The 19,438-nt window shown below is 38.9% G+C and overlaps 2 protein-coding genes across 4 annotated transcripts in view; one reads left to right on the top strand and one right to left on the bottom strand.

Annotated features, from left to right (window-relative positions):
* LOC308394299 (uncharacterized protein) overlaps positions 1-19,438 on the bottom strand; it is a 1,060,216-nt gene that overhangs the window by 574,152 nt on the left and 466,626 nt on the right. The gene's annotated exons all lie outside the window — the stretch shown is intronic.
* Positions 8,375-13,341, top strand: LOC308394313 (uncharacterized protein). 3 transcript variants are annotated; one of them, XM_080878576.1, is made up of 5 exons: positions 8,375-8,812; positions 10,687-10,855; positions 11,113-11,271; positions 11,595-11,690; positions 12,101-13,341. In XM_080878576.1, exons 3-5 carry the CDS (start codon positions 11,239-11,241, stop codon positions 12,386-12,388), a joined length of 417 nt encoding a protein of 138 aa, XP_080734702.1. In that variant the 5' UTR covers positions 8,375-8,812; positions 10,687-10,855; positions 11,113-11,238; the 3' UTR covers positions 12,389-13,341. The 3 variants fall into 3 exon arrangements, with proteins under 3 accessions (XP_080734702.1, XP_080734700.1, XP_080734701.1); XM_080878574.1 differs by having other exon boundaries at positions 10,687-10,808; XM_080878575.1 differs by having other exon boundaries at positions 10,687-10,776.

Here is a 19,438-nt window from a genome sequence, read left to right on the forward strand (position 1 = left end):
AGCCACTTTCAGTCCATACTAGGATGGCATTGGACATCTTCGGGGCGGAAGAGAGTTGGTGTGACCAAGGTGTGGTTTGGCTTGTTTTATGTATATTTGAGATCATATGGCTCTGGATGGACCAGTTACCAGGGCATGGAAGGAGGACAGACTCATTAAAGGAGGAGAAGGAATTTCCTGGGATTGGAGATCCTCTGGGTGAGTGGTTGATTAAAAGCATGCATAAAATAGAAGTTATCTGTTGTTATTGATTGGTAATAGATTGATAATTGGCCACATTTACAGCTGTATTGACTTGTTGTGGACGTAGTCGACTTCAGGTTTAAGCACTCTAATTAACAGGTTGAAAATAGTGACATTAAAGGAAGAATATGCAGCGCCACCCTGTCAGACGCCAGTGACGGTGGAGCTCACTGATGAATCAGGTGAGCTGGATTCATGGCTGATTCAAAACTAAGATCCCCCTGCTGTGGTCAGGAAGGGGAGAACAGGGGGAAATAACATTTAAAAGAGGCATTTATAAACGTTTATGTGTCAAGCGAAACGGGATAAAAGGGGGTGTTTTACTGTTATTTTAATATCAGCATTATTATTGTATGAGAATCATGCAACAAGTATTGCATCGATGATCATATATTGAAGCTTTTGACCTTATACTAACATCTGTGTTCCTGTGATGGTTATAACCTCTGATGAATCTTCTATTTACAGGTGTTAGGATAATGATGTAATTTTTCATTGCAGGTGTAACCATGATCATTTTTATACATATTGCAACTTGTTGCTCATTGTAGAGTTGTGCTCAAGTTAATAAGGGTTAAAAGCTACAGTCAGCGCGAATGTCTGACTGATCTATTGAGGGAAAAGGCTTCGAGCACAGAAGGCCGCACGCGCTTACAAAACACTGATATCATGTTATTTTTTGTGATCTTTTCTTCAATTATGTCTTTAAGTTTAGTTTAAATAGTGGCAGTTAATTAAACGACATTTATTAAAATATTAAATACCTGAGTCAGAACATTACACGCAGATCACCTTAACGATCTGGGAAACCTTGTAGCTGCCTAACCTTTTCTTTTAATGTTCTAGCTCCGTTGATTTGACACATGGGGATGTGTCAAAAAAAAAAAAGGGGGGGGAAGTTGAGCTTTAACATCAAACAAGGATTATTTGAACATTTTATAACTTCATTTGTGTCTTTAATACCTTAGGAATGGTAAAACTTAAGCTAATAGCGGCCCGAGAAGTTTCCGGTCTTTTGTAGAGAATCAGTAAGAAGCATAAATCATTATTTCCATGTGTAAGCATCAATCATTGAAATGAACTGAATAGCGTTTAGAAGATTTGTTAATTTCTTTGTCTTTTGTTAAAAAGAGTGGTTTCAATAATGTTCAGACACACCTTGCAAATGTGCTTATAACGAGTTGGCACTTGGTCTTTTGAAGGTCATAAGCTTCGTTCGGCGTGATGGTCCGGACTGATATATTGCAGGTATTGACTTTGAGTGCAGAGGGCTAAATGCAAACACGCTTACACACACATAGGATATGATTAGAATAAGTCCCTGGAACATTCTGAATGTTTTTAAACCAATTCTGAATCACTAGAAGGTCAGTAGATAACAACATTAGATTATTAGGGTTAGGAAGAGAGGTGTTTTGGTTTTCTGTCTCTTACAGAGAAAGGAACAGACACCAGACGAGGTCACAGATATACGAGGATCCTCCGCAGCAGAGACAGACACAGTGACTGCCAAGACACCAACTGGGTCCAAGGGTCATGGCGTTTGGGCTCCAGCTAGTCACCACAAAAGGATGGATCCCATAAACACAGCAATAACCATGAAGGGGTTGGCGGAAATCCGGGAACACCAGACCAACGAAGTTCGAGAGGCTCTTGGGCAAAAAGGGGGACACCTTCCTGTTCCTTTTTCTGGAGGATACACAGATCGTTGTTTGAAATCGGGGCAGAATAATCCCCTGATCTGTGCCACGACTGAAGGGTTGTCTAACCCCTGAGGTTGAAGAATGAAGAGCAGAGGATCACCCAACTGGACGACACTGGTAGCTGCAGCAATAGAATAAAGGCTAAAAGCTCCTTGGACAGAGGTTCTAGTCTGAGTACGTCTGGAGGGTATAAGGTAGCACCAAATAAAGCTGTGGGAGACCTGGGGAGTGTCATCTGTACCTGCTATTGTTGGAATAATAGTTTGTCTTGCATCTGAACTGCGCAAACACAGAGGTCATCCCACATATGGTTCGCCCCTCAGGGGGACAAAGGACCTCAGGAGTGAGAAGAGATGAACCCAGCCACACTGGATTATGGGGTGTTGGTGAGCTCATTATTCTAATGAGCTCATCAGGGGGAATTATTAGATTATAATATTATTTTATGCCATGTTAGACCCCTAATTAAAGATGGTGAATTATTATGTAGTTTTAGTTGGCATTATTCTCCTGAATTAGAAGAAGCTGATAACTATTGCATTAGTTAAACTGATTTGCATTACATTAAACTGCTGACTTGTTGTGAATGAATGATATTGTTTTATGATGCATTATACTGCTGAGTTATAAGAAATACTGTTCGCAGAAAGTAATTGTCTTATTTGTCTGATTAGAAGAGAACAGAATATACTGGAGTTTTCTGCCCCATCTCAGCAGGAGCAGATAGACGGGGAGCCAAGGTCGTAGCTTAGGCGCTGTGTGAGAGAAAGCATGTGAATGTTTAGGCTTTTTATGATAAGGTGGAGGCACCAGAGGCTATAAGAGTTTGAGCAATGCTCCACCATTTTGAGATCTGAGGCTGTCTGCATCAGTGTCCATCTCCCACGCGTGTGATCATTAAAATCATCGTTTGACTCAACCCGACCGGACCAGTGTTGTTATTGTGGTTTTTTCTCTTGTCTCCATCCCCAATATTTTGAACCATAACACACGCTATTTTAGTTTAAAATGCTTATAATGTTATGATAAATGGTAGTTTTGTTGTTACTTTTACAATATTATCCATCCTTCAGTTTCAGCGAACATGACAGTTAGCAGTGTAATAATTCCTCTGTGATAAAGAAAAATTAGCCTGTTTTCTTTTTGTGTGGGAGCTCGCACAGTGTTTCAACTTTACAGCCTTTTAATATGAAAGTCCTGTCAGTACACTTCCTTTTTACATCATTTCACACTTGCCCCGTGAAGGGCAACAGTCTGACGTCTGCTTAGCCAGGAAAGCTTCAGCTTGTTTCTTTCCGCACATCTTCCTCTTCACTTTCGGTGGCTTACAGACATGTTAACAAGCATGGACGTATCAAAACTTTGCTTGATTTTGCTGTTACCACTAGCTGTGTCCCATGATGCTGAAGGTAATACAAGGAAACTATTTTCATTATGCATTATTAATATTTTTAAATTTATAACCTCCTTGCTTTTAGTTTAAACTAAACACATTATTATGGGATTAAAAAGATGGTTTAACATTCACAAAATATAGAAACTAAAGTCCTCTCTGACACAGGCTGAATCTTGTATTTACCGTATTTTGCTGTCCCTGTTTACAGAGACTGTTGTGAAGACAGTCAGGAGAGAACACGATGTCACTCGGATTTGCAACAAGGAAAGTCAGACTACTATTGTTTTGATTATCTGTAAGATCAAAAGACAGAGGGACACAGGAGGAGAGTGTCATCTGCTGTATCGACACGGAGAGAACGTTACTCAGGAATGTGACCCCAGGTTCTCAATAACAAAAGAAAATCAGACTGCCTTTCTCGAGCTGACCAGTTTAACACCAGCTGATAGTGGGAACTTCACCTGTGAGTGTACAAACACTGGAGGGACATATATTGTCCATATCAGTGTCACTGTGGAAGGTAAATGCATTTTGGTTTCTTTATCTGACACAGTTATTCAGCACTGTGTCAGCATTGTATTGACCTGCTTATGTGTTTTTTATTCTTGTAATTTGTTCATTTCTTTTCTTCTTATTTTCACTTACAGCAGTTTAAATACTCTCACTGACTCATTTATCAGGTACATCTTTGAACCGAGTTGGACCACCTTCAGCCATCAAACATGTCTTCATTTTTTGTGGCACAACAAGGCGCTAAAAACATTCCTCAAAGATTCTCAAGACATATTGAAATTACATCATCACACAGTTGCTGCAGATTCGTCAGCTGCTCTTACTTGAAGCAAACTTTCCGTTCCACCACATCCCAAAGGTGCTCTGCTGGATTGAGATCTGGTGACTGCGCAGGCCGTACATGATTTGAGCGCCGTGACATGGTGTGGTATCCTGCTGGAAGCAGCCATCAGACGATGGGTATTTTTTGGGCATAAAGACATGAATGTGGTCAGCAACAACCTTCAGGCAGGCTGTGGTGTTTAAATGATGCTCAGTGGTCACTACAGGGTCCAAAGTTTGCAAAGAAAATCCTTCACAGAGCATTACACCACCAGCAGTCTGAACTGTTAGAAATCAACTCATCGGGCAAGGCATCGTTTTTTTAGTCTTCTGTTGTCCAGACTTGCAAACTGTAGCCTCAGCTTGCTGTTGTTAGAGGACAGCAGTGATATCCAGTGTGGTCCGCTCTGCCTCAAGGTTTGATGTGTAAACAGCATTTTTACCCAGAGAATCACAGCTCACTGGATATTTTCTATTTTTCAGACCATTGTCTGTGAACAGAGATGATTGTGTGTGAAAATCCCAGCAGATCAGCAGTTTGTGAAGCACTGGGACCAGTAACATGTGCCATGTTGCTCTGTTTGAGCATTGATTTGCTGACATTTTATTATTTTATTAACCTTTATTTAACCAGGAAGATGAAGCTGACATGTGATTGACAAATGAAATGAACACTGAAATATTTGTGTTACACCCTGAACAAGTATACCTCATAAAGTGGCCAGTGAATGTATATAAGCAGTTGGACCAATTTCAGTTCATAGTAATATTCAGAAAAGATGCAAAAGAAGAAGAAGAAGACAAAAGAAAAGAGCACAGTGACAATATTTAAAGCTCTGTGGTTATAAAACTGGGGTTTCATTACTTCACTCAGAGTTTCAGTAGACGTAAACTGTGTTTGATTTGTGTTTTGATTTCCAGGAAATGAAAGTAAATGATTTTACTGACAAATGCATCTTTTCAATGATTTAGACACAAACGAGGCCCACACTTCAGCAGACAAATCTTTTTCCGTTTATCTGCCTGGTGTTGTGATCATCTTTATAACTGGAGTTATCGTGGGATTTATCTACTGGAGGAAAAGTAATGGGTGAGACTATTTTTGCTGTAGTAATTCAAAGATGATATAGATGTAGAGAAAGTAAAAGGAAACATCACATTTCAATAAGTGAGAATTCGGTGTATGTTAAACATCATGTCTAGAATGAACACTTTTTATCCTTCCAAAAATAATTATCATTATTAAGAGAGAAGATAATATAAATGTAGATGTTCTGACTTGATTTTTCTCTGTTTGAATGTGAATAGTGTTACACTAATGCTGACATCCTTTCTTATCAACGTGGCTGCTTAAGGTCAGGAACATCTGGAGTGTCTGTACCTGAAAATCCCAACGGTTTGGTGAGCAATTTATTGCTACGATCTACAGCAGCTAGTTAAAAGTTTGCAGAAATGTAGTTTTTTACCATCAGGGCCTTATGAGCCTATACTGGTGTTTTTAAAAGTTATGTTTGACTTTATGACTTTCTGTGTCGTTTCTGGGATGCTTAGAACTCATATTGCACTGCTGGAAATAGTTTATTTTGATGATTCATTTTGCATTATAATATTTATTTTTGTTTTTCCTGCATTATATAAAAATTGGTGTATTTCAGAAATAAAACTATGAAGACACTCAAAATAAATTTCCTGTGGTGGGAAACTATTTTGTGCAACTATTTTGTATTTACAGTTTTGAGAGATAAGCCTCTTAAATTTCTCTAACTAGAAATATATGTTAAAAAACAAAAACGATTTTCAATTTTTTGGTAGTTTATTGCATTTTTTTGCAATTTATGTAATTACTGTACACTTAATGCAGACATATTATTAGAATTTGGGCTATAATGGTTGTATTGATGTATATCAACTTGAAATGCTCCCAAAAATGGCACTACAGCATGTAAAAATATAATATGAGCTCTGCCAGACTTGGTAAAACATGTACATTTATGTTTTAGGATGTTACTTATATAGATAATTACAGATTAGTGTTATAATACTATTAGTGCCAACTTCAGTGTCCTTTATTTTGTGAAGAAGCTCTTACAGAAATGAGCAGAAACATTAAATAATCCAGGCAACAGATGGAGAGATTTAAAGATCAATAGAGTGTGTGGGTAGACCGGGTTGAACTTGATTAATACCTAAAATATTTCACTTTTCTAAAGGATGACGATGAGCCAGATCAGCCCTATACAAACCTTCAGCAGCCATCGAGTGATTCCTACCAGACTCTCATCTCAGTGAACCATCAACACGACAACAAGACACGCTCAGCAAGAAGCACAGGAACTGTGGGAGTGGATAATAAAGCTCTATGAAACATTTTAAAGTATATAAAACTTTAGGTGACATACTAATATAATAATATTCATATATTATAATAAACGTCCATCTTTTCACACTGGATAGTTGTTTCCCAGTAATGGAGACCATTCAGTCATAATACTCCAACTCAGGCTCTCAGATTTAATACAATACAAACACAATAAACTGTGGCAAACATGACTCTTTGTATCAGACTAGTTTTGTTTTTGAACAAACATCTCATCATAATTTGAACACAATGTCCATCCAGATAAACAGAGAGATCAGTCTGGCTTAAACAATGTTGGTGGTTTACCTTCTACTGTCCTTCCACTTTTATGCACTTCTATTTTAGACATAGTAAAAGTTTCAGTGTAGACACAAGAGGTGAAATAAGGAGGGTGCAAGTCTTCCTGCTTTCACTATAGTCTACCTCACACTGTCAGCCACAGTTACTTCCTCACCAGCATGACTGCACGGAAACTCTGCTTTCTCCTGCTTCTGCTTGTGGTTTTTAGCAGTGAAGGTAAATATATATAATTAAAAAAGAAAAGCTGTAAAGCCAGGTGTTTAAGAAGAAAGCTTTAGTTAGGTTAGTGAAATAATATATGTGATTGATTTTCCCACAACAACAAATATATAGAAACTATAATCCCGATTTTGTTTCATTTTAACTGGAACAATTTATAGAGACTCTTGTGAAGACAATTGGAAAGAAACCCGATTCCACTCAAATATGCAGCAAAACAACTCTGAATATTACTGTGATGATACTGTGTGAGATCAGCACAGAGAGGAGCCGAGGAGAACAGCGTCGTCTGCTCTATCGTTACGACCGAGGCTTTATTCATGGCTGTGACTCCAGGTTCACACTGATCAAAGAAAATGAGACTGTGTTTCTCCACCTGCTCAACTTAACATCTGAAGACAGTGGGAACTACACCTGTGAGTGTGGATTTCGTGGTGGATTGTATGTTCTCCATCTCAGTGTGACTGTGAGAGGTAAAAACATTTTCTATTTATACCCACACCGCAGATTCAAGGTGGATGTTTGGAACTGCGTTAACACTTTCTTTTCTGTCATACATGGTTTGAGGTCGTCATTCCCGCCTGCAGCGGATTAATGAAAGGTTTCAGTCAGGAGATGAACATCTGGAATGTTTTTAAGCTCTTCTTCTGGCTAATTTGTTTAAATTTCATTATAAAACTGCTCCAATCACAACTTTGTTGTTATTTCATCAGTGAAATGTTTGAATGATGCAATTGAAACTCTAATGTAATGAAAAGATAAACATGTTTTCCACTTTAATATAACAGGTTAATGCAAATTTCGTGACTTTTCATGTTTTCAAAATGAAGTTTTTTTGTGTGTGTGTGGCAACATTCAACAGACGATGGAGATTCTTCTGGCATGAAGTTCATGCCTACAGTTCCCATCATTTCTGCTGCTGCTTCACTCATCAGTGTGGCTGTGATAACCTGTGGTTACAGCCTGAGGAGAAATCCTCGCAGGTGAAAACTTTTACTGACGCACTTAAACTCATGAAATGACCCTTTGAAATCACTTGAGCACATTACTGCATACAGCAGCCACTGTGGTGTTCAAAGTATCTCATAGGTTCTTTTAAAACACCACACATTAGTTGTAGACATAGCTAGTCTTGTTTTTGAGGTATTTTTCACCCCATGACCTCTGATGTTTTTATCCTAACAGAGAAAACAGATCAGGTCTAACTAACTTAACAGGATCTGAAACTCGCCAGATGTTTGTGAGTTTTCCATAGTTCTGTTTTACACTTAATTGTGCCGAGGCTGCAGTGCATTACACTGTAAAAACGATAACTAGCAATTGTTGATTTCACTAAAGTTTTTAAATTAAACTGACTTAGAAATAAAACTTTCCATTTACAACCTAAAAAAGCTTGTCTACCCAACAAATTTCTTTCATTGTTGTCCTAACTAAGATTTTCTAGACAGCATAACAAAGATTATCAACTTTTGAGCAGAGTTTCTGAGTCAAGTTGGGAACCAGTGGGAAACCCCGTAGATGACTGGCACATGTGGTCTGAACAAGTTTGAACTAAACCAAACGGACTTTCAACTGAGCTTGAGCAGACCTGAGCTGTGTGATAGTGGTTTACCATGTGTTCTAGACTAAAAACCTCCTAAGAAAATTTGAACCATCGTGGCTAGATTTGGATGTAAAATGCAATTTTTCGACCATTGAGGATTTTCACTTCTGCAGTTTTGGACAGGTGCTGGAGCTGCCGACCATTTACCCTAGCAGGTAAGCTAACTACATGTGTTATTAAGATTTTCTACAAGCGCCTAGGCTGCATCCTCCTGAGGACCCGGGAGGATGGAACTAGTAAAACACTGAAAAAGGCCAACTATAGCATTTTTAAGTTATCTAAGTGACTTAATTGACCCCCCCCCCCCCTTGGCTAGCTATCGAGCTGGTGGGTAACAGACGTCTCCGAAAGCGTCGGAGCACTTTTGCAAATATATGTTGTCTTAATAAACTGAACAGATATTAGCAATTTACACAGCTACATTAACGCCTGAAAATATCTTAAAAGTTTATTTTGTGACCCAGAAAGAGTAATATTAAAACTAATTCCACAGATAGAATTTGCACATGCGCAATAAGGATCGGGGAGTCCGATCCGTAACTTTTTTCTCTCGTTTTTTTTCTACATTATATTGAAATGTTTCAATATTGCAAACATTTTAAGAGATGCTTATTATAAGGAGGACGTATTTCTCGGACGCATTTAGAGGAGTCCACTATGAATTTGGGCAGCCTTCGTCGCGCCGCTGTGTCGTAATCGGGCTACAAGCAGCCTCTGAAGGTTTTAGCTCAGAGAAAGACTTCAGTAGATTCATTGCTGGACATCTCTATAATGACTTTACTGTGAAATGGGAAAATGTTGTATTTTGTTTCTTTCGAAGGCAAAAACAAGAAGATGTTTACTTTATAATAAACTTATTAGTTATCTTAGCTAAATTTTATTTTCACAAATGCAAATACAGTAACAAAAAACCTAATTTTAAACATTACTATAATGATGTTTTATGTTACATAAAATTGATTAGTGGATCACTTAACAAAAAGGCTATGAAAACTATTACCATTTGTAGTAATTACAAATTATTTGAATGTATGTAATTCTTTGTATTACACCCCCTGGCATATGTTAATTTTGTTCTGATTGTATACATGTTCTGTATACTGTTTCTTAATAAAGTTTAATATTTAAAAAAAAAAAAAGGTTTTAGCTCAGAGTAGTGGCCAGCGCAAAAAGTAATGTTTAATGTTAAACACTCTGAAATTCAGACAGACATCACTAAATGACGGTATCTCACACTGGCTTTTTACAGCACTTCTGCCATGGTAAAACTTATTAGCTTATTACCCGTTTTGTAACCAGTTTCAATGTTATCTTTGCATGAAAACGTTATGTTAACCTTGACAACAAACTGGGCCAAGCACGCGTTGTCATGGAGACTCTTTCATGGGTCGGTGTAGGATATGTGCGCCAATTATATGACAGTGATATAAGTAACTTGCATATTGTCTAATATTTGTCTAATATTGTTTTTTCACTTTTTCAATAGTCACCGTTTATCCGGTGCAGCACTGTTACTTTAAAGTAATGTTTAAAGCTGACTTGACAGTTTGTCAGCTGGTGTAAGATTGCCTAATGTACTGTAAGTTAATTGTCACACGCAAATTAAAGTTGTACTTCATGCTCTGTATTATAAGATTGCTACATTTTCAGAGCTTTTTACATAGTGGGGAAGGAGACAATATTAAAGGAATGATTGTGTGTTGCTGATGTATACTGTGTTACAGATAGTATTAATTTTTCTATAGTTATTGCATTTTTTTATCATAGTAACAAAAAAATGTTTGAATTCAAGCTTGCATTTATGTTACATGTCATGTATGTTATCAATCATATACTTGATATAGTAGACAAGTGGTCATATGTAAGTTAATATGATTCCTTACATATTTTTTTCATGATGTCTCTGGTTTTGGCTTGTTGATGCATTCAGCTCCTGCATCTATGGATTCCTTCTGTGTGTTAGATATGGATGTTTTATCCCATTGCAAAAGTGCTTTTGGCAAAATTGACTATGTCTCTTGTGTTTCAGGGGTGGAGTTCATGCAGTGCCGATTTTGCAAATTCACAAGCTCCAGTCAAGAGACTCTTTTGAAACATTTCCGCCTTCATCACGGACAAGGTGCACATTGGCCATGCATTCACACAGACTGTGTATGTGTATTTAAAACACCTGGAGCATTACGATCACACCTCTCAAGGTCACACTCAATAGTAAAAATCCACAAAAATTCCACATTTCAGTGTGAACATAATATATATTTGCATATTGATACTGTTTTTTGTGGAGGGTGTTTCTATTCCTGTGCAAAATGTGTATTCATGAGAGATTTTTGAAGTAGGTTTTGCGGTTGATAACACAGTCAGGCATATAACATGGTGCAGACTGTACAAGGCAGCTACCCAGAAATTTTCTGTGCTGAATAAATGGCAATATTTTGGTTATTGTCTTGTTTAGATATCTGAAGAATTTCATCGGATCACAAGCAAAGACCTCCTGGGGACGTTCAATGCATCCCTGGACAAATTTGTGCCTGGCCTGCTGAAACTATACCGGTCTAAGAAGGGAGCTCTTGGTGAGGAGATGGAAGACATCTTGGATAAACTTGATGAACAGGTAAGTGCTCCTTTACCTGACATTTTTAGAAGAGAGTATACCTTTGTCATAACAGAAAAAAATGTTGGCTTCAGCCAAAACACATCAATGGAAATGAATGTCATCAGTCATTACTTTGTTTTTATTTGGCGGTATTTTATTTAATTTGTAAAAAGAAAGTAAAATTGTTAAAATGGTGTTTTGTTTTTTTAAGTTTTACATGTTGCTGGGCCTGATCTGTATTTTATTTTCATTACTATAAGAGTTCTGATTTTGCATTGTGTGTAGGTACACCACGTTACTATACTAATTTAAATGTCTGTTTTCCACTGAATACTCTTTAGACATCTGACATTGTGTCCCACCAAAAGACAGCAGCACTGAGAGGCCTGCCCATTTTCCTCGGAGAGGATGCAACACAGGTTTTCCTGAAGTGCTTAGTAAGTACAAAAAAGTAATGCAAGAAAAACTAGTTGCTATGAGATGTTTTTAAAAGATGATTTAATCCAAAATGGAAATGTACACTTCCTCAGTGCAGTCCAGATAATTTTATGGTGAGGATTGCAGTTGTCATAACTCTCGCTGCTTTTTTTTCTGCTGAGGAGCACCTGGGCATTGTTAGCGGGTGTTCAACAGCAGAAAATATTTTTGTACAAAACTCATCACAAGGTTGGTTGGTGAAAGATATTGTGCCGTTAATTAAAGGAAAATAAGCTTTTTCTTTTTAAAACCTCCATGAGTCAAATGAGCATCATGGTATAGAGGTTAAAGTTAAGATCTTTAGAAATGTATTTTGTCTTTAATTTTTCTTAGCTTTCAATAATTCATATTTTACTTTTCTTCTCTTCAGGACACTGACATTTTGGAACCAGTGTTGAACGGTGCATCAGTTGCCATCCTCACCATCCTGCAAGATGACGATGCCGATACGTCTGTGCGAGAACAGGCTGTTGTGTTGGAAGGGGACATCGTGCTACATAACATTCCAGACCTCTCTACTGCCTTGGCATACCTCTTTGGCCTTCTGTATGCCCTCAACATTGATTATCCAAAGCAGATGAGTTTACCTTTGAAGCAATTCAGGGCATCTTTTTTGAACTCGGTGGCTCTCGATGCTCACAGCGCACAAGGTCTCTAAAAACAAAGCTTTTGCTGTGACTGTTAACGGGGAAGCCAGACATGAGTTTAACTTGTTCTTAAACATGTTCAAGTGCATTGTAGAGTCATGTAAAAAACAAAACAAAACCCAGTAGTTCAACCCCTTTCCCTCTATATAATCGTTCATTTTACCTGATAGTTCACTGTTCATTGATGGTAACATTTCTAATAACTTTTGACTTCTGTAGTTCATCATAGTGAGCCCATGTAAAATGTCAATGTCTGGGTACAAAGGCAATTGTTTGTTGCACTACCCTATTTAGTGTGCAATAGTTAAGTTAAGCTTTTACAGGACAGTCAGGGTGTGAACGTGAATGACTAAGCTGCTGGACACTTTTCTTTTTTTCTGGACTCTGGAATTTTAATGTCTCTGCTGGGGTGCTCAAAGCACCCTAAAGAAACTGGCAACACGTTTTTTTCTGTTTGTTTGCTTTTTTACAGAAATTCACCCCACTGCCCATGACCTTCTGAAATATACTGAAAGCACTGTTGAAAAAAATAAATACGTTTTTACATAACATTCAGTTGTGCTTTGTTTTATTCTATATCTGTTTGAGTGTTTTTTCAAGTACGATAACAGCATACATTTTTCTTTATTAATATTGGTAAATTTTCAACTCACTGGAGTAAGAATTGTATGATTATTCAACAAGAATATCTGTGTTTGGTGAATTTAGGAATACATGGCCTTGGAGGGAATGATTGTATGTTAATTCAACAGGAATATCTTTGTTTGGTGAAGGCAGAAATACATGGCATTGAAACCAGAATTTCTTTGTTAGACTTACAGGATTATCCTAATTAGGTGAACAAGTAGATCCAAGTTGGCAGAACATGAAAATATTAGTTAAGTCAACTACAGTTGGCAGAAGTTGAGAAAACTCAAAAATCTCTTGCATCATGTTGCCTTGAAATTTTAAGTTTTCTCAACTTTTTCTTTTTTACAGTGTATGTCTGTGTTTTAAGCTGCACTTTAATTAAATGTAAATGACAGTGTAAATTGTTGTTTAGGACAAAGAGGACCGCTACATGAGCCTTCATCGGCAAAACATCGATGTCTACCAAACTATCTCCTCCGGTCGCCTTCATCATGATGCTGAGGCCACTGCATGTCACAGTCATGTACAATAATAATCAGAGATGGAGTTTTTATCCTGACTACGTGATCTATAAAACTATGATGCTAGACATGCTATCTATAAAAGACACTGACATTTTAACTTGCCAGCATCATGTGTACTGTTAGTTTGTTTTGCACTGAAAAAAGAGAAAAATATTAACGTCCAGTAAAACTTGTAATGATGTTGTGAATGAATTGCCTTAATTCATGGCTTTTAACACCATTTAATTTCTGTTTTTTATCTGGTTTGAACGTTGAAAATCCTGCCACTTGGCTCTGTGGCCTCTGCCACCATTATGGTTTTTGCTATACTGGTCCACTTGATAGTCATATTTGATGATGATTTTACTTTATTTTGAGTCATTAGAATCAGAACGGGGGTCAGGAAAGAAGAAAAAAGATAAGCTGGGGAGAAAGTTAACAGAAGAAGAGGGAAAAATAGAGAAGAAGAGAAATAGATGGAGAGGAAGAGAGAAAAAATACTGAAAATCTATTTCATCATCTGCTGAAAAACACAAGGAAAAACCAACACAGTGGGGAACCCACAGCAACAACCAATAATATGCAGTAAGTAGGCTAGTAAGTAGTAGTAAATAATAGATATTAAATGTTACTGAGCAGTAAATGGGCCCAGAGGGCCGAGACCTGAGGGCACCCCACCCGCAGCACAGGCCCAACAGAGCCAGGGGGCCAGGCCCCACCGAGCAGCTGCCCAGAGTGAGCCACTAAACACAGAGAACCACTAATGCACTGTGGGTGGGGGCACCAGCTACTGGCAGGAAGTGTGGTGGGGGGAAATAATACGTGACTATTTTTATGTGGAGTGGAATTAAACTGCCATAGAATATGCTTGTGGTGGATTTGACTCAACACAAGCATATTGTCAAAGTGTTCTTTGGCATGCATCGAGGCAGTTTCTCAGATACTGAAGTGACTTGAGCAGAGCCAGTTAAAGCCTACTGTGCTTGAGTGGGCAGCTCAAGTTTCCACGTGGAAGGTTTAGTGAGACAAAGACAGGAAGTTAAAGCTGCTGACTAATAATCTGCAGGTTCCTGATTTGAGTCTCTGTTAAGAGGATGGTGTCTCTGAGATAATTGCTTTTGTGCATCGATAAATAAACAGGGAAATAAATGAATAGAAAAAAGCATCCGAGCGGATGTGCACCGATGGTGTGCCCACTGGTCTTAAAGTGCCTTTGCGCCCCTTACCATTTATGGAGGTCCCATTTGGGCACATTGGCATGGACCTATAGTGTACATGGATGTTGCTTTGTATTAGTTCTGGTATATTATACAACACAATAACATGATGCAGTGCTGCTGTGCACCATTTCTGCAAAGAGTGTGGTGCAAGCAAGGAAGATAAGATAACTCTTGCACAGTCATACCTAGTACAATAATACAACAAATTTGGAAACTGTCCCACGATAACACAATCATTTAGATACAATATTGGACTTTGTTTACATGTAACTGCACAAATAGAATTTAGAAATGTAATTATTGACAAGAGTGAACAACCACTTATAATGTAATCTACAGCTGTGAGCAAACAGCTAGATAGAGAATCAGAAGTGTTGTGTTTTCTACAAAGTTTGCTGTTTCAGTGAGAGTCATATGTCATATCATTTCAAACAGTGGCGATCCAGAAATGTTGTACAAACGAGTAAGACTAACTATAGACTTTAGCCAAAGTTGTTAAGTTAGCTAAAGAGTTGGGATTGTGTGTAAGGCATAAATAAACCTAAAATGCAATGTTTTGGACGTTCTTTGGCACATTTCCCTACTGTAGGGGTCTCTGCAAGCATACGGGGCTCTGAGAGGGAACAAGATGACAACGAGGAATTCTACTGGAAACAGTCGATCATGTCTGTCAAAGCTGAATTCAGGGCAAACTAAGCTAAATTAGTGTTTTTAGCTAACAGCTACAGTAAGCATAAAAGCGACTGTTGGGCTATTATTTGTTAACAGGGGCGATTTTAGCCCATTTTTGGGGTGCTTTGGTTCATTTTTGGGGTGCTTTGGTTCATTTTTGGGGTGCTTCAGCACTTACTTACTTTTTTTTAACAATATTTCCTGTTTGTGTGACACACTACTAAAAATATAAAAGGCAGAACTTGGTTGAGAGGTAACATTTTAATAACAAAAGTATCCATAATATTTTTTAATATTTTGTAATAACTAATTTGTAATAATTTATTCTGTTTCAGGAGTGTTTTTATGCATCTGTATTATATTATACAAACTCATTAAAAGTGAATCTCTGTCCAAAATATGCACTCAGTTTACTTCTTACTCACTATGAGCATCATTCATTATTCTCCTCCAGTAATTAAGGTTAGGATATGTATTTTTTTTATTCCAATCCATTCTTCTTTGGCAGCATTTAAATAACCTTGATCAGAATTGATGGTTTTGTTACAGACTTTTCAAAAAAGTGTTTTGCTTTTCTTTCACAAATGTGGGATTAAATTGTTAAAAAGTACAAAACAGTGATGTCATGTTTTGTGACGAGGACCCAGGCACAGAGAGACTTGATGGATTTAAGAATCTTTTGATTTAATAAAGAAATTTGCAGACTTGCACAGAGATGGTAAAATTATGATGACTGATAAAGGAGGCGAAGACAACAGACGATGAGGACAGGGAGGATGCAGGGACAGAGACGGGGAAGAAGTCTCATTGTGACGAGTAAAGTGTATCTTGGCTGGCTGGGCAGCTCTCTGGGTGCTCAGCCCCCCGAAGCTCTGATCCTAGAATCCTCCCTGAATTGTGTTAATACAGTATGTCAACATGAAAGCATAACTGTACAGGGTGGGCCAGTTATATGGATACACCGTAATAACATGGGAATGGTTGGTGATGTTAAAGTCCTGTTTGTGGCACATTAGTATATGTGAGGGGGCAAACTCCTCAAGTTCGGTGGTGACCATGGTGGCCATTTAGAAGTCGGCCATCTGATACCAAATGATACCAAACAAGGCAAAGTAAATAATTTTTAAAAGTAAATGTAGAGGAAACATCAAAAGTTGTCACGGCTGGGGCAGCAGTCGTGTGGTGGAGTGAATGAGGACCAAGATGCAGACGGCGGTGGAGATGCGAGTGGAGATTTATTTACAGTGAAAATAACAAAGGTGAGGGAAGAAGTGAACATCAACCTAAACTGGGACAAACTAACAGACAAAGCAGAAAACATGAGGGCAGCAGGGAAACACAGAGATGACACGAAGAAGGAAGAGAGACGTGGAGAAACACCGATGGACACGGAGACTTTTCACCTGTTCCTTTTGTTTGAAGTGGCTGAACTTGGCCACAGTAGGACGTGGTCTCCCGGTCGCAGCCCGCATGGGGCCGATGCGATGCACTCTATCAAAGGCGATGTTCTTCACCGTGTCCTCCAGCAGCTTCAGGTGGGTTTTGATGAAGGTTTTGCACTCTGAGCCTTCTTCATCACAAGATCCTGGAAGCACTGATCAATGTAATCTTGGAGAGCCTCTAAACTCTCCCCGTTGTTCTCCAGGGTGTTGGAGATGATTTAGACAAATATTGTTAGTTAGAAGACTATTGATAAGTGTATTTGGTAATACTGAAGCTTAAAGGAATTTGTTCAATTCTAAACTACCATTCGCTTTAATTTTTCGCCAAAATCTCCGCGTCTGACGTCAGTTACAACATGAGTCGCTTACCTCTGACACTCTGAAGTCACATTGAGTTTTCCTCACTGACTGTTTTAGACAGGATTGTGGGAGCAACACAAAAAGCAGCTTCAGCTGGAAACACACAGTTTAGTGTCTTTGCTGCTCGCTTTAAGTCACAATAAACAGGAAACTCATTGTGTCTCATGTCAGAATCACTCATATACAGGACAGGAAGAGGCGGAGCTTATTTCCTGCAGGGAGAGGTTAGCAGTCTGTGTCTTTCTCATTTCTGACTCCTAAAGAGCTGAAAAACACAGGCTGTTATTGGCTGGCTGACACTGGGATTAATGTCCTTGAAGCCAGCAGTCTTTAATGTCCAGGTTCAGAACGGGCAGGTGAAAAACAGTCCTTTATGTCCTCTGATGTTCAATAAACTGTCCTGATTACTGAGGGAGCAGAGAAAGTGTCTCCATCACTCACCACAGCTGGATGCTCTGAAATCCTGGAATCCAGCTGTGGAGAGGAGCGCCGGCGGCGTGGACGCAGTTTAGTAATCAGGGAACGGGAGACAGGAGGGAAACACAGCTGGGACCAATTACACACACGAGACAGGAAACAGTAACACAGGACTGTCAAAGTAAAACAGGAAATATAACACAGAGTCCAAAGTAAGGAGACGTGGGACACAGTGAAGACACAGAAACAGAAACCAGAACTATAATCACAAAACAAACTCAGAAACATAAAGAGTGAATCAGCTGATTCAGTGTTTGTGACAAAAACATGGATCCTGGTTAATAACTTTTATTTGTTTGTTTCTGTATTATTTTGTGTATCGTTCTTATGAGCTGTTGTTTTGTCAGTGAAATATTATTTCATTGTTTTAAGCTTTTTGTTGACTTTGAAGTGCTTAAGTTGATATTTTTGAACATTTAATTTGTTCGATTATTGTCGAGTCGATAAAACTGTCAAACGCACAGCTGCTTCCAGCACGGCCGGAGGAGAGGTGGCCGAGCAGACGCACAACACACACAGCTCACAGGTTTGCATTTCTAGATATTGCAGATGTTGCAGAAATTGAGAGTAAAGAACTCAGAGATCCAGCGCTGTCTCCTGCCCCTTATTTATACACCACAACACAACGACAGGCGTAACTCACACAAACGGGTAACATGAGGCTCAGATGCTTTGGACGTGTTCACATATACTGGACACAGAATGATGAAGATGGAGCTGCAGGAAGGAGGAAAAGAGGAAAAACACAGAAAAGATTCACAGATGTGGTGAAAAAGGACACGACAGCTTCTGTTTGTTAGTTTGGTTTTTCTTTATTTGGTAAAGATTCAGAAATAAAGAGAAGATCACATGTTTGAATATTATATTAACGTTCTGTAATTACAACAAGTTGTAAAATCTTTCCAGAGTGAGACAGAGACTGTGCAGAGACTGTAGAAGGACAGAGCAGCAGCAGAGCAGTCCAGATACACTGATGATCCTCTGTCAGATCCAGAGGGACACACAGGGCTGATGCTGGACTCTACATTGTGTCTGACAGTGGAGCTGTTCTCAGAGCAGTTCACTCTGCAGCACTGACAGTCATCTGCACTTCATTCCTCTGTCAGTCACTGCTGGATGAAGCTCTCCTCTCCACCTCCCAGTAACATGGCCCAGTCAGAGCGTCTCTACACACAAGCTGCTGCTGCTTCAACCTCTCTGGATCATCAGGACACAGCTGCTCCTCTCTCAGCACACACACCGTCCTGTTTACCATCATCACCACCTCCTGCAGAGAGAAGGAGGAAGAGCAGAGGAGATAAACGAGTGTTTCCAGAGACTCTTCATCAGCTGTCAGTCAGTGATGCAGCACATCCAGTATAAAGAGCAGCAGGGACGTCAGTGCTGGGACTGTACTAGGACTCATTGTTGCTTCACTTTTTCTAATCTTTGGATTTTTATTGAAGTTGCTGAAAATGTTTTTCCCTCCTAGTTTGAGTTTGGACTTTCATTCATTAGAAGAACCTTGGTGTGTCCACTCTGAGCTCTGTAGGAACCCCAACAACAAGCCCAACAATCCAGATGGACGGTTCCAGCTGTTAACTGGAGGAATTCCATCCAAACATCTGCTCTCACTAAATTCTTCCTCACCTACAGACTGTGTTCTTCACTGCTTTAAACTTGGAAATCAATGCAGTCATTGGTCTGCATGCTGCTTTGTTCAGAGAGCTGATTGGCTGTTGACAGTGTTTGATCAGAGCGTGTCAGCCGTTACTACG

Source organism: Rhamphochromis sp. 'chilingali' (assembly GCF_963969265.1).
Source record: "Rhamphochromis sp. 'chilingali' genome assembly, chromosome: 3".
Lineage (NCBI taxonomy): Eukaryota > Metazoa > Chordata > Actinopteri > Cichliformes > Cichlidae > Rhamphochromis > Rhamphochromis sp. 'chilingali'.